The following is a 15,727-nucleotide window of genomic DNA, read 5'->3' on the forward strand; positions in this document are numbered from 1 at the left end:
AAATTGGCCCAATTAATGGATTTTATTTCTGTTAAAAATTACAGTTTTCAGGAAATATATGCATGTGCTCAAAATGAGATTGCTTCACAGCTAGTTAATTATCAGTACATATTAAGCAGTTGTCTAACAGTTAACTAAGCAGTACAAAAACAGTAGCTTTACAGTTTAATAAGCAGTACCTAAACAGTTATATCTAAGGGAGCAACCAATCCTGAAAAATCTTACCAAAATAACTGCTTATGAACTGCCTATGAACAGCTAACGAACTGCACAAAACTGCCTAACAACTGTTAAGGCTGAGAAAACTGCCTATTTTATTCAAACGTTTATTGTGGGCCCAACATGCCATAAGCAGTGCAGAGAAGGTTTAGAAACTGCTTATAAACTGCTAAGATGGTTCAACTGTTAAGGTTAAGAAACTGCTAAATAACTGCCTTCCACTTTGCCATGGGTGTGGGTTCTTCTGAGAATAGATAAATAATTAAGTCACAGCAGTGGTGATAATATTTAGTCCTGTGGTATGATTCTGTCATAATAAGCCATGTACAATTAGAGGTGACTACTAGTATTTGCCTGTGAGCAATATGCTGCAAAAATCATTCTTCGTAAAACTTACCTGTGCATGCTGTCATAACCTCACCAGTCCAAGACCTGGCAAGTACAGTGTACATGCATTTAAGTTTAACCAGCCAATCACCATGTAGAAAAAACTAATCAATCAGGGAGGGGAGTAACATTGTTGGGAAGGGGGGGGGGGGGTTGTGGAGGATGTATGTACGTGGCAATTTTCACTTTCTATTTTTTCTTCTCTGATAAATATTAAGTCACTTTTTTTTTCATTTGTAATATCTGAGGTGTTATTGCCATACATAATCTGTATTACATAATAAAAGATTGCAAGATTTACCCATGGGGACACTTTGTCTTCTAGAAAGAAATATATTCCAAACGAAATGGATTTCCATGCACCGTGTGGGAGTGTGTTGAAGTGAGGTTGTTACTATATTGAAATTTTCATACATATTATGACAAAGGGTTCTAAACTTCTTAGTCACGATTAGTGATATTATATTACAACATGAATTGATTAAGGAGGACAGTTTTACATGAAGATTGATATAAAACAGACTTTCATTACTTTTAACACAGTAGTGGTCACTCAGCAATCATTTCGGTTTAGTTTAACTATGAAACGTTTAAGAATTTTAGTAAAAAATTTAGATTTTTGAACCAGAAGATGTAATTTTTATCTTCTATTAGATTGCATGTGTTTTGAAGATTTATTATCTTTTAAATTTTTTTATCAAATTTCTATATTTTATAAATCTTGATGATCGATAGAACAATGTATAAAATGAATGGACATATGTTTTTTTGCTAGTAAATCTCTGGATCAGGCCTTTTTATTTTCATCTAATATTTCTATTTCTTTAATTATGACATGTGCATGACTTCAGCTGAGCTCAAACTTAGCTTTTTGTTGATTCTTCTGTCTATGATTTTGTAGATCCTCCCACCCTGCTGAAGACACCCAGCAGTGGCAACTTTCTAGTGGCCAACAGAATCAGGTTATACTGTAGTGCCCAGGGCAGACCCACCCCCTCCATCACATGGTATCACAATGGACAGAGACTACAGGAGGATGCTGGACACGTTGTGGTTAGTAACTTTTGTTGATCATCTCTTCAAGCATATTTCATTTCTCTAGATCCACAGACAAAATAAAACATGTACAAATGCTTCACATGTATTTTCTGTAAATTTATTAACAGTCAAACTTTGATATCTTGAACTCGTTGGGATCAAGAAGTATCCAGAATAAAATACTTAGGCCAGCATTTTTTTATTTTTAGGTTTACGAACACCAGAATGAAAATTAGTTCTGTAGGAGATCGGAAAGAAAAAATCCCATTTTTCTCAATTTTATTTTTTAATTTCCTGAAAATTCAAAAACTTGAGCGGCGGGTTTGTAAACCTAAAAATAAAAAAATGTTGGCCTTAAATATAAAAAATAAGAGGTTGGGACTTCCAAATCACTTTGACATATCCATGGTTTTCGAGATATCAGCTAGTGTTTGAGATACTGAAGTTCAACTGTATTAATATTTTATATTTTATTACCAGCAGAAATAATTGACATAACCCCACAATGTTTACATTCTTTGTGCTATATTTTATACTGAATATCTAACATTCCTGTGATATGTTGACATATTTCTGTAAATCTTTGAAATGACCATAGGTAACTGGTATAATGTTTCAATACAATGTGTTTACAGTTTAAAGACAACAATGGTCAGTTAGTGATAGAGAGCCGAGTGTCGGATTCTGGATTTTACCAGTGTATTGCTGAAAATCCATATGGATCTGAAACATCCACAGCCAGGATCCAGGTCACCCTAGGCAGTAAGTTCACATGGAACGTTGGTCAAGTTACAGCTGTTCTGTCTCTTATATGTAACAAAGATTCAAACTCCTGGTCAGGACATTTACTGGATATCCTACAAACATGTTCAGGATTCCTTCATGCATGAAACAGTCAACTAGATACCGAAAAAAGAAAACATGAACCTATAAATTATATTCACATTAAACAGTATATTTGCTTGTATTCAACATGTACAGACTGACAGTTTGGGTTCTTCCATTTAATTTAAATTATATTCTCTCATAAGAAATACTTCGCATAATTTCATCCCATATAATTCTGCCATTTTAAAGATTAATAATAAAGTCTGTTTTTAATTCATCATGCAAGGTTAAAAGCGGTTGAGAATTTCCCCCATATTGAGTACTGATTTTTAGTTCCTATAAACCTGTTGACCACTGTTTTTCGTATGTTACAGAGAATGCTCCCTCTCCCCCGAGGCTTGTAGAGGCGAGGCCAGTATCAGAGTCCCAGATTCTCCTGTCCTGGGAACCCTCTGTCTGCTGTGATGTGTTTGTGTACACAGTCCATTATAAATGGATTGTCCCAGACACAAATGGTCAGTGCCATGTAATCACTGTACAATGTCACTTTACCATGTAATCACTTTTTAGTGTCACTTAACATGTAATTACTATACCATGATTACATGTAAACTCTACCATGTAATCAGTTTACAGTAATCACTATACCATTTAATCACTTGACCATGTAATCACGTTACCATGAAATCACTTTACAATATAATCATTATCACGGTCACTTATTAACCATATAATCACTATACCATGTGATCACTTTAGCATGTAATCACTTTTACCATTTAATAACTTTACCATGTATTCACTCTATGTAATCATTATATTATGATATCTCTATAAAAAAAAAAAATAGGTGATGAATACCACTACATTTTAGAATGTTCAGCTTTTTCAGAAACTAGGAAAGAATTTTTACATAGTAGTTACTGCAGTAGACTAAATGTTGGAAAGTTCTATTAACTCATGGCAAATTCAAATGTTAAATCTTTAAGAAAATTTGTACTTTTATTTCAAAAATCTTTGAGACTGTCTGTTCCCCTTAATTGTCCTCCTGGTGTTTTTCTTTCTTTGCATTGAATACTTACATACTGTTAATACTATATGTCTATTCTTTCACATGCAGTCATAAAATATTTATGTATATATATGTTGTATGTACCTCTGACGATTTAATAGATATGATTTATACTTTATGTCCCTCATGTACCATGTTGTATGGTTTGAGTGAATATACTGATTGATTGATTATACCATGTACTGTAACTATACTGGAATTGTCAAGAAGTACATTTCTATAAAATTTTGGCCCTATTAGTTATGCTGCACATGCTTGCAATTTATTATGAATTTGATTTCTTCTGGTAAATCATTAGCATTAAAGCAGAGTTTAAATGTGCAAACAGAGAGATGATGATCCTTATGTTTTATTTTATTTTTAAACAATATTTTATTCACAAAAGTGACAGGGGTTGGGCATTTTAGCCCTCTAACTGTGTTTTATTTCATTATTAATATGAATATATTCTTAGTAATAGATTGCCAGATATTTAATGTAGGTTTGTACAAATAACTTTACAATTCAACTCTTGGTGAGAACAAGTAAAGAAAAGTCCTATTAATATGTATTACATCCTGTAACCTTGTTTATCCACAGAGGAGAGATCAGAACAAATGGTAGAACAGAGTAACCAGTATCTCGTACAGCAGCTGTTACCATACACCACATACCACTTCTATATACGGGCCTACAACAGCGACTTCTCCAGCGAGAATTCCGCAGTGGTGTCTGCCACCACATTACAGTCAGGTGAGGTCCCTTGTAGTATTTTATTTCATTCCTAACCCCTCTCTCCAAGTTAATTACCTTGATACCCCAAGTCATGTTGCATGCCAACTTGTGTCAGATGCTTAATGCATTTTACCACACCTCCACTACACAGTGCCAGATTGCCTGGAAGTTATGCAACAACACACATGGAACTATAGTGACAAATGTTTGGATTTCTGTATATATAAACATATACATGTGACAGAAATTAATACTGCATACTGTAAATGTTACCTTAATTTAGTGGTTTTCATTTTTTAGCCCCTTTCATGCTGCGTCTTGAACGCTTATTAATGTGTATACTAGTAAGTGATGAAACTAACACATCCTTTTAAGACTCATGTATTAAAATGTATGATTGCACTAATCATGCAGTTGAAAAGGTAGTAACTAAAGATTACACTAAATTTGGAGTGGACATTTATGTACATTAATTTTATAGTATTCTAGTAAATTTGTAACATATATATAAATCAGCTAAACATTCTTGGTCTTTTTAATTTTCAGTTCCTAGTGCTGCCCCCAAAATCCAGACTTCAAGTCTTAGTGTGGGAACCATCACAATTGACTGGTCCCCACTGTTAAAGTCAGAAAGAAGAGGGGTGATCTCAAGATACAAAATCTATAGTCGGTTACACGGAGAAAACCTACAAAAGGTGGAAGAGATTCACAACGACACACTCACTTACACCATAAAAGGTAACAGTGACACACTCACTTACACCATTAAAGGTAGCAATGACACACTCTCTCACACCATTAAAGGTAGCAATGACACACTCACACCATTAAAGGTAACAATGACACACTCACACCATTAAAGGTAGCAATGAAACACTCACTTACACCATCAAAGGTAGCAATGACACACTCCGCAGCTATGTTAAGGCTTCCAGAAGCTTTAAAATGGCTCAAAACATAATATGTCATTGCAAGGTCGGTTTTAGTTTTAATTTATAAGTAATGAACTTGAGTACTCCCAATTTATATAGAGGGTTTCCTCAGCTATATATTAACATATTTGTTATGATATCACATGACTTTGTTGATCACGTGACGGTCATTTATAATTTTTTGAAGTGTTCCATATAAATCGCTTCGGCGCAGCTGATTAACACAATAATTATTAACATTTTGTTATATAAATAAACTCATCGTATCCTTGTGTATCCGAAATGTGCTTGGGAAAAGTCATAGTATTACTTAGGTATAAAATATTTCCTAAGAAATTCAACTTACCTACAAATTTGAGGATATTTTCTACACAATATTGTAATCTGTATTACAACAAAGCCAACACACATTTTTCCCAAGCAAGATTCAGTTAGAGAACAACCTCTTCTTACAGATTTCCACAAAAATTCTCAGATTAATCCTCATTAATCACCTGCGCCAGACTCTTTTTATACACACAAAATAAATTCTACCTCCAACCATGGGTATAAAACAGAGTGCATTTCAAAAGTATATTTTTCATAAGCATTTTGAAAATGCTGAATTTCAATCACGGGTAGGTAAGCGGTGTATTTTTAAAATCTTCAGACATATATAAAACTTAAAAAAACCTTTAACGACCCGTGAATTTTGCAATAGCTATCTAGCATTTTACATGTAGTTTGAAATAAAGTTTTAAGTTTATGACACTCTCCCCGTCCTAACACCTCAAGTTTGCAGTGACTTGACGTCATTTTCCATTATGACGTCATATTTTGGTAGTTCAGAGATGTGAAGGCACAGAGTGCACTCTGATATTCTACAGGAAGCCTTAACCTACCTGCGTCACTCCATTAAAGGTAACAATGACACATTCACACCATTAAAGGTAGCAATGACACACTCACTCACACCTTTAAAGGTAACAATGACACACTCACTCACACCATTAAAGGTAACAATGACAGACTCACTCACACCATTAAAGCTAACAATGACACACTCACTCACACCATTAAAGGTAGCAATGACACACTCACACCATTAAAGGTAGCAATGACACACTTACTCACACCTTTAAAGGTAACAATGACACACTCACTCACACCATTAAAGGTAACAATGACACACTCACTCACACCATTAAAGGTAGCAATAAAACACTTACACCATTAAAGGTAACAATGACACACCATTAATGGTAACAAAATTTTAAGATGGTACCTTTCAGTAGGTACAGATGATTTTCTCTGGGGATTCTTAGAATCTGTAATCCAAATTTTCTGAGAAAATAATCTTGATTAGATAAATCTGTTTAGTATGATACATATAGAGCAAATTCACAGATAAAATAATTTTTTTTTGAGATTCCAGGCAAAATTCTTGACAATTCCTTGTAAAACTTCACAGTAATAATGAATTCAGAAGTAGCAAATTGATTTTGTGCCCTGTAGAAGATAAAAATAACAATTAACACACACCACATGGTCCTTAAGGATATCCGATCCTCAGCCAGGAAGGATAACTCTTAAGTTTGTTATTTTATTTAAAAAGTCTCAAAATGAAGCTTGAAATTGAGATCTTTTCGTGCAACAATTTTCATTTTATGCATCTTAATATGATTCAAGGTTCTTTGAAGTCTTAGAAACGGTCTTGTAAAAAGTTGACATTTGTACCCCATAAAAGAAAAAAAATGAATTCATTATTAGAGAAATCGAATTTCCTTTAGTCTAGCATTAGATACCACTGCTTATTAGCATGATATGAAATTAGATGTGATATGTGATGTCTAGCAATGATAGCACAAGCTTTTTACATTGTGTATTATATGATAATTGAAGTAAAAAAGAAGAACTAAAATACTACAAGCATAAAAAAGATGCAATTTTCTCCAAATGCCTGGATACCTATATTTTTCTATCCTAAATTATATTTGTTGATCAATTTTCAATTAGGAAATGCATAGCTGGTGTTTTTATTCACATTTCCTGAAAATATATTTGAGATCTGATAATTTTTCCTATGTAATATGATTAATTATAATGATGAACTTTGAAGAAATTCCATGGGTAAATTCACTTTACTAAGTGAAATCAGAGACATTTTTGTGAGAATTTTCAATTACTTAGAAGCTGATTTTCAGAACCTGAGGATCGGACTACCTTAAGATATAACTTATCATTTGCAACCTTAAAGTTTTCATTTTGAAATTTAAAGTTCATTGGTAAACTTTAGTTCTCCAAAATAAGTGTTGCATTTAATATTTCCCTGAAAATATTCAGAATTCAACCTGGAATGAAAATGTGTATTGAGAATTTGGATATATATACTTTAACAAATTCATCATATGGATATAATTAATTATGGATATAGCAAAGTAAATTAACAGGCCCCCAGGACTTTGGAATAACCGAGTTTTACTATAAATAACCTTATTCAAGCTGTCAAGATATTTTTACCTACTGACTTAATTTGATCCCTACCTCATATCAAAAAAGCATCAGAGTATTGATTTTTTAACATTAGGGTTATAATGGTACAAAAAATGTACAAAAATGCCAAGTGGTAACTTACATTGATATTTATAGGAGATTATGTCATATATACAGTGTATATAGATGTGTTACAGCTAGAGGATGTTTATTTCAGGGGCTCTTGAACTTCTATAATTGTTTAGTGTACTTGAGATAATATATCCTGAGCCTCTTGAATTAAAGGAAACATATAGAACCAGAAAAAAAGCCTATATATAAAACTGCAGATTTTATCAACATACTCGCACCAGTCTTTTAAGAGAGAACTACAAGTTATTGGGATTTACAAAACTGATCTCTGAGCCCATGCTAAATGCTAAAATATCATAAACTTAAAATTGCAGGTCCTTGTTCTTGATTCAGATAAACATCTGTTAAAGAGAATGTTGCTAACAATTTCTGGTGTTAAAGATATTTAAAAGGTTTAAAGAACAAGAACCTAGCTGTGTTTAAAGGCTTAGGGAAACAAACAGAAGTAATTATAATGGTGAGATACAGGATCCTTGTGAAGTTAGGATGACATGTGTTTGACACAGGAGTAAATAGTTTAATGTCAGACTTAATCCTACTGTGTTCTCTGAGCTCTTAAATGTGGTCTAACCTCAACAAGACCTGATACACTCATCTTAACTTTATAACCCTGCTGGTTTTTCCAAGAGATTTCTCTGGTCTAACATTGAGAGACTTGATACCCTCATAATAAACTTAATGACAAGTTTTGGTGTGTATTTTAAGGCTGCTTACAAATTTAAGGTCTATTATACCCAGCACCAGACTTACTTATAGGTTTTGTTAGGACCCCGCTCTGCGGGTGCCCTATAGTGATCAGTCTGTCTGTCCGTCCTTCCATCCATCTGTCCATCCGAGATCTCTTGTCCGGAGCATATTTTCTCTCTCCTTGGCCCAATCTGGCTCATACTTCACCCACAGAGTGCCTTTGGTAAAGGGTGTGCAGTGACCTTGAACCATGTTTCTAGGTTTAAAGTTAAGGTCATAGCAGAATTATATGAAAAATCCTTGTCCAGAGCATATCTTCTCTCCCCTTGGTCCAATGTGGCTCATACTTCACTCACAGAGTGCCACTGGTCAATGGATGTGCAGTGACCTTGAACAAAGTTTTTAGGTCAAGGGTCAAAAATAGCCTCTCTGTTTAAAATCTTTGTTCGGTGCATAATTTCTTTCCCTTAAGTCCAGTCAGCCTCAAACTTTACCAATTGACTTAGGGTATGGAACATTTGTGATTTTCCTTCCATATTTTGATAGAGGATATGCAACAATTCTCATAGAGGATATGCAACATTCATGATTTTTGGACCGTTTTTTGAGAGAGAGTATGGAGCACTTGTGATTTTCATGCCATTTTTTATTATAACAAGGATGACATAGAAGCCCTTTAGACTCAAACAACACATCCCTTAATAGTACACAAATGTTCCTCTTCAAAATAAACCCTTTTCAGCTACCTTACATTTTCATGTTCGTTGCTGAAAGCGGGGCCCTTTGAGATGGCTACCATCTCAATGATATCTAGTTATACAAGTTATGGCTCTTTCTTTTTCTGTCTTTTTTACTATCTAGGAATGTGAATCTTGTTTTGACCCCTGTTGATGATAGTTTTGATCATTAGCTGTCTAGAAATGAAATATGTAAGTTTTACTAATTAAAGTTTCACATTTGCTTAATTACAGACTGATGCAGCATAATAAATGGAAATTTAAATAGCTCTAATAGAGCCTGGGTTCTGTAAATACTTGTAGTATACAAGAGAAACTTACAATGGGTGATTGTAAGAGAGGGTCAAAGATCGTGTCTGTGGTACCCCCTAATTGTTGTTCCCTGTGCATTCGATTTCACAGGTGTCACTATTCTTTGTAAGGTGTTTATTGAGGCCTCCTTTAACTGATATATTCAATATAATAGCTGCCATACTAGAAGAAGAAAGATGCCATAAAAATCTTTATTTGAGCCATACAATGTAGTACGAATCTGTCACTCATTTTCGGAGGACTTGTATATAAATAGGTCAACCTTAAAAAAACACAAAGGAGAAGTCTGATGATTTAAACTGAGTTAACCTTAAAACATGAAAGTATAGTGTAGACTAAAGTTTCCTCATTTACATTGACTGTTATGGAGCATTAGGTTATGGTATATTTGATAAACAATACATATTATTCAATTCATGGGATAAGAATTTTTATTTGAAAGAAACAAATGCTAGATTAAGATTCATTTTTGTCTATGAGGATGGGAGAATAAAATTTTTTAAAAAGTTGTGAAAAAATGAAACAAGTAGAGAGAAACTTTCCCTTTTAAAGTATATTTTTTGTCAAATTCACTGATACAAGTACTTATATTTGAAAAAAAAATCAATTCAATTTATCTTGAAGATGAAGGTGTACTCTCTATTCTGCAATGGCAAGCATGAAGACTAAACATAATGATTTATACACGACTGCACAGTATTAAAAGGAGAATCCCATCCACTGCACTTTTTTCTTTTTGATGTAACTTTTGATTCTATATCTACATTCAAATGGCTGATTTTATCATGACAAAGATTATCTGAAATTAAAAGAAATTGCAACAAATGTATGCAAAACGTACTGAGTTCAGATCAAGTACGCTATAGGTAAAATTGACAACAGAGGTTATAAAAGCTTTAAATTTTTCTGAAACTTAATATTTATACCCATTGTAATTGTACACAGCCTGGGGAATGCTGGGGTTATAGTTAAAACTGCAGCTAGGGTGACAGGTTTTTACTTTATCATGAAAGAAGGCAATGTCATAATTGTAGTTAAAAATATAGCTTTACAAAAATGTAGACTTATTTAAAATTTTCATATTGTATGTTGTAGATGCTATTGGCAACCCTATATTTCCCAATCCAAATGACACATTATGATTTTCAGTTTATTTTGCATAAAAATCTTAATTCATGAATGAGAAACACAAGTTCTATAAAATTAAGCACTTTGTCGTTAATTTTACTGGTTAATTGTAACCTGTTGTTTTGTTTTATTGGACTGACTGTTGTTTTTGACCAGGTCTTCTGCCAGACAGAGTTTACAGTGTACGGGTGTTAGCGGGGACAGAAGTAGGGTACCCTGTACTGACGGAGGACAAATGGCCCTGGGTGTCACAGAAAACCTTATCTAAAGACAACTCCAGCCCAGGTAAGGAGGAGTTAGCAACAATGCCAGAAAACCCTCTCTAAGGACAGCTCCAGCCCAGGTAAGGAAGAGTTAGCAACAATGCCAGAAAACCCTCTCTAAGGACAGCTCCAGCCCAGGTAAGGAAGAGTTAGCAACAATGCCAGAAAACCCTCTCTAAGGACAGCTCCAGCACAGGTAAGGAAGAGTTAGTAACAGTGCCAGAAAACCCTCTCTAAGGACAGCTCCAGCACAGGTAAGGAAGAGTTAGCAACAGTGCCAGAAAACCCTCTCTAAGGACAGCTCCAGCACAGGTAAGGAGGAGTTAGCAACAATGCCAGAAAACCCTCTCTAAGGACAGCTCCAGCACAGGTAAGGAAGAGTTAGCAACAATGCCAGAAAACCCTCTCTAAGGACAGCTCCAGCACAGGTAAGGAAGAGTTAGCAACAATGCCAGAAAACCCTCTCTAAGGACAGCTCCAGCACAGGTAAGGAAGAGTTAGCAACAGTGCCAGAAAACCCTCTCTAAGGACAGCTCCAGCACAGGTAAGGAGGAGTTAGCAACAATGCCAGAGAACCCTCTCTAAGGATAGCTCCAGCACAGGTAAGGAAGAGTTAGCAACAATGCCAGAAACTGTTCTACTATACAGTGGCTCAGTTGAGCAGCATGCTGTGATGGTGTACTTTAAGGTGCAAATATTGCAGCATTCTGTGCCCTGTGACAAATAAAAATGGAGGGGCAAACAGGATGTATACAATTAAGATTATCGTGCCCACTCTAGGGCTGTATCAATATATTGATTAATCGATACGTATCAATATCTAAGAATATATCGTATCGAAAAAATAATTTCCAATATGTATCGGACAGGCAGATTTTCTTATAATTCTGTGAAAAAGTTGGGAATTTCAATCACCAAAGGTTATATTCAGGGCCCCGCAAGGATTTGCGGGTGCCCTATAGTAATCACTCTGTCTGTCTGTCCGTCTGTCATTCTTCCATCCACAAATTTTCTGTTTTTTTCTAATAACTTTTTTTGTAGTTGACCAATTAAGTTCAAATTTGGTATGTTGGTTGAAGGGGCAGTAAGACATATTTTGATGCTAAGTTTGGTTCTCTATGTCATCTAGTTTGGAGCTGGGTTGATGGGGTAGATTCCTTAACTTTACATTAGAATGAATGCCAGGGCAAAGAGAGATAACTGCTGAGAATGTTCCTATTGTAAAGTATGAAAGCTGCAACTAGTCCCATGGGATTAATTAGCTTTCCTCTAGAAGAAAATCCAAAGCATTATCTGTTTCTGTCAAACTGAGATTAATTAACACCTCTGTCTGCAAATGAAGTTTGTTTTGAAGTTAAGGTCAATTCTGAATGATGGTTACATTCTCTGAAATGTGGATTTAAAAAATGTTCATACTTTATTTTGGTAAAATACACAATGAGTTATGATTTTATTGAATTCTAAAGACAAGATGTACATCAAGATATGTTTTTTAATTATTTTTTTGATTCTTTTTTTTTTTTTTTTTGCTGCCTTATGTAATTCAAGAATACATGTACTATTAATTTTAACAGGTAGTCCGATAATAAACTCATTCTATCATTACTGAAAAAGTTCTTGTTGTAAACTTGGAAGAAAAGGATGAGAGAGCAGTACAATTAATTATCTTGTCTGGGGCAGAAAATTTTCCAAGCTTATCTTTATTTGTCACTTTAAGGTAAATTAACCTTTGTCTGCAACTGATGTTTGTTTTGAAGTTAAGGTCAAGCCTGGGTGATATTTGCATTCACTGAAGGCTGGCATTTTATAAAACACATGCTTTATTCTTGTTTAAATATACATTTAATTGAGTTATTATAGATTGATGTTTTTTACTGCCTTATGTAAATACAGGGATACTCTTTACAGGTTGTTGGATATTTAGGAATTATCTTGAAATTTTATAAATACAGTTGTTATTGCATATTCTTCTTTGTATATTTGTTAATTTTTGTAATCAATTAAAATTCTCATTCTGTAAGCTGCACCCTTATATTTCTACCCCTCGGCGGGGCCCTTGCTGACTGGTCAGTTTTCTAGTTTTCCCTGTTTTGAATTAAAATTGATCAATAATGATATAATCATCTTAGATAAATATAACAAAATACATAGACAACATTATTTAACATATTGTTTTCACAAATTCGGAATAACCTAAGCCGAAATAGAGTTCAAGAGAAAGATTTGAATATTAAATACTTGTACTTTGTCTAAAAATATCACAGATTTCCACTGTTCATATAACATCCAAATTTTCGTTCTTGACGCGTACAGGTCGATATTGTCAAAATTGGGCAAAAACATGCATGGTGTATAATTTATTCTTTATCACTGTTTATTAAACAGTTCTTGTTTATTTAGCTTTTTCTGTAGCAATAATATCATCTAAAGTCCGCCGACAACTTTTATTAATGGTATGAAAATAATATTGTTTTTTTGCCTTTCACATGCTCCTGTGCTTTAAATAGCGCCACGCGAACTTTTAATGCAAACGGGAGTAACTCTAAAACTTTTACCTCGATGCCAACATTTATATTGCAAAACCTAAATATATATTTTTGATTTAAAAAACAAACAAACAAACAAAATGGAAAACAACGGGGCTGGATATTTTGCTACGATCGATATAGGCCTAATCTTAAATGAAATTCAGTGTGCCCCTGGTAACTTTGCCTATCGTATGGTCTTTCTGGTAAAAAAAAAAAAAAACGAAATGTTTCTCAGTTATAGCAAAAAGCTGACAATTTTTAAAATTTCATTAACCTTATCAGGGACCTATATACTAGGTATTTAGTATATAGGTCCCTGACCTAATTGATTAATGCAGAAACTATCTTTTTTTTTTTTTTTTTTTTTTTTTTTACATTCCTCTTTCAAAAACACTTATTTCGATAACAAGCTAAAAATCTTGTTGAAAACGTAATACGGCAGTTACTCGAACATTCTCGCCGCCATTTCTGATCACTGTCCAAGATTAGATGTTAAAAGAGAAATAGATTAACAAAATACTCTTTGATTATTTTGCTGAAAAGCAAAATCTGCATTGATTTGAAAATCAGGGAGTAAATACACTTTGAGGTAAAAAATTATCTGGAGCTCTGAAGTGTAATTTGTTATGACAGTGAGACAAGAACTTCAAAATGCGCTATAAAACAATTAGTTTTTATAAAAATTATGCATTAAATGAATTATAAGACTTTTTTGATAGACTTGTTAAAGAATCCAATTTATCGGATATCGCATTATAAAATATTGTATCGTATCGAATTTTTTGGCTCAATACACAGCCCTAGCCCACTTTGGTTTCCATGCAGTTACCTAGCTGAGAATTCAATTGTGTTAAGATGGTCATCGAGTTTAGCTCTTATGGGGTGATCAAGGAGCATAAATATTGTGATAAGATTTTAGATGGGATTGGGTTAGCATCTTTGCACTATGTGTGGGACAGAATTACTTTCTGGTAACATCAAAGGTTATTGATTCTGTGGCTTTTACTTCTGTGCTATAATTTCAGGTGTGGATTGGTGGATGTATCTTTGGTTGTTCTGTAAGAGAACTCATATAGCTGGGACTACTTCTTGGTCACAAGGTCAAAGTCAAAATTTTCTGCTGCTAAATTTCCATAGATCTGAATATTTTTAGGGTTTTTGTTGGGGTTTTTTTAAATAAAAATTGCACTATTGGTGCATTGCAAAAAAAAAAAAAGAAATAAAATAAAATTAAAAAAAAATAAAAAAAAAATAAATAGACCATCAAATCCCCTTAATATTAAGATTTTGGCTGCAATATCTTATGATAGTGGTCTATGCAACTTGAACTGAATTTGGACCACTGAGAAGACCAGATTTCACTTAATTTAGACACTCTAAAATTATTCATGATTAAATATAAAAACTTTGGCAAAAAACATTAAACATGACTGTGCGTAAGCTCAAAACAAAATAATGTAATCAATCTTGAGTATGAAAAATAAATGATTTGAGAAGAGACCATAGGATTATTTAAATTGATGGGATTAGAATTCTACAACATACAGTCAAACCTGTCATTGCAACCATCGATATTATCATATTAACTTCCTGTCATATGCAACCATTAATTTCCTCCTTAGAAATCTTTCATTATATTTTACCTGCATTCATCGACTACCTGTCTTATGCAACATGTGACCATCATTTTCGTCTGTAAGCAGCTATAGCTAGGTAAGTCCCTGAAATCAGCAATTTTCAGTCCTGCTTTTGATAGCAAAAGTAATAAAATGTGTCATTCCCCCCCCCCCTTCCTCCCAATTTGCAGAGATATGTTTGCAAACTCAAACTCATAAATTGAATATTTGGCAGTATGTGATTTGGTCTCAGATAGAAAATAACAATTTTTTTTTATTTAAATAAGAAACATAATTATGAAAAGTAACCACATATTAAACTTTGAAATGGTTCTACAGGAAGTGTGTAAGATTTCTGTAGGTTCCTTGAATTTTCTTTGTGATAATTGTAGTGTTTTGTTTTAATATCCTTTTAGATCATAATCTTAACATGATTAGTTTTAATCCATACACTAGCTGTCATAAAATTGTGAAACACTACATAATAATGTTTTGGATTTTCTTTCAAAAATATAATTAACACTTAACGCAATTAGGAATAAAAACAAGTTAAGGAAGAAATATTTTTTGATATATTTTATTGATTAAGAATAAAATTGATTCAGTGATGAAGGACAGGCAATAGGAAACAAGTCCATGTGTTTTTCTTTGTTAGTATTTAT

General features: G+C 33.6%; 1 protein-coding gene across 1 annotated transcript in view; it reads left to right on the plus strand.

The window, feature by feature from the left end:
• The window catches only part of LOC133193162 (protogenin-like), a 69,787-nt gene that overhangs the window by 34,999 nt on the left and 19,061 nt on the right, over positions 1-15,727 (plus strand). The window contains exons 7-12 of the mRNA XM_061329132.1: positions 1,508-1,659; positions 2,280-2,406; positions 2,847-2,987; positions 4,124-4,276; positions 4,805-4,996; positions 10,815-10,943. Of these exons, the coding sequence (XP_061185116.1) occupies positions 1,508-1,659; positions 2,280-2,406; positions 2,847-2,987; positions 4,124-4,276; positions 4,805-4,996; positions 10,815-10,943 (894 nt within the window). The remainder of the gene's footprint in view (positions 1-1,507; positions 1,660-2,279; positions 2,407-2,846; positions 2,988-4,123; positions 4,277-4,804; positions 4,997-10,814; positions 10,944-15,727) is intronic.

The sequence above is a fragment of the Saccostrea echinata genome, unplaced genomic scaffold, assembly GCF_033153115.1.
Source record: "Saccostrea echinata isolate AGI-Se365-2 ecotype Australia unplaced genomic scaffold, CSIRO_AGI_Sech_v1 ptg000027l, whole genome shotgun sequence".
Classification (NCBI taxonomy): domain Eukaryota; kingdom Metazoa; phylum Mollusca; class Bivalvia; order Ostreida; family Ostreidae; genus Saccostrea; species Saccostrea echinata.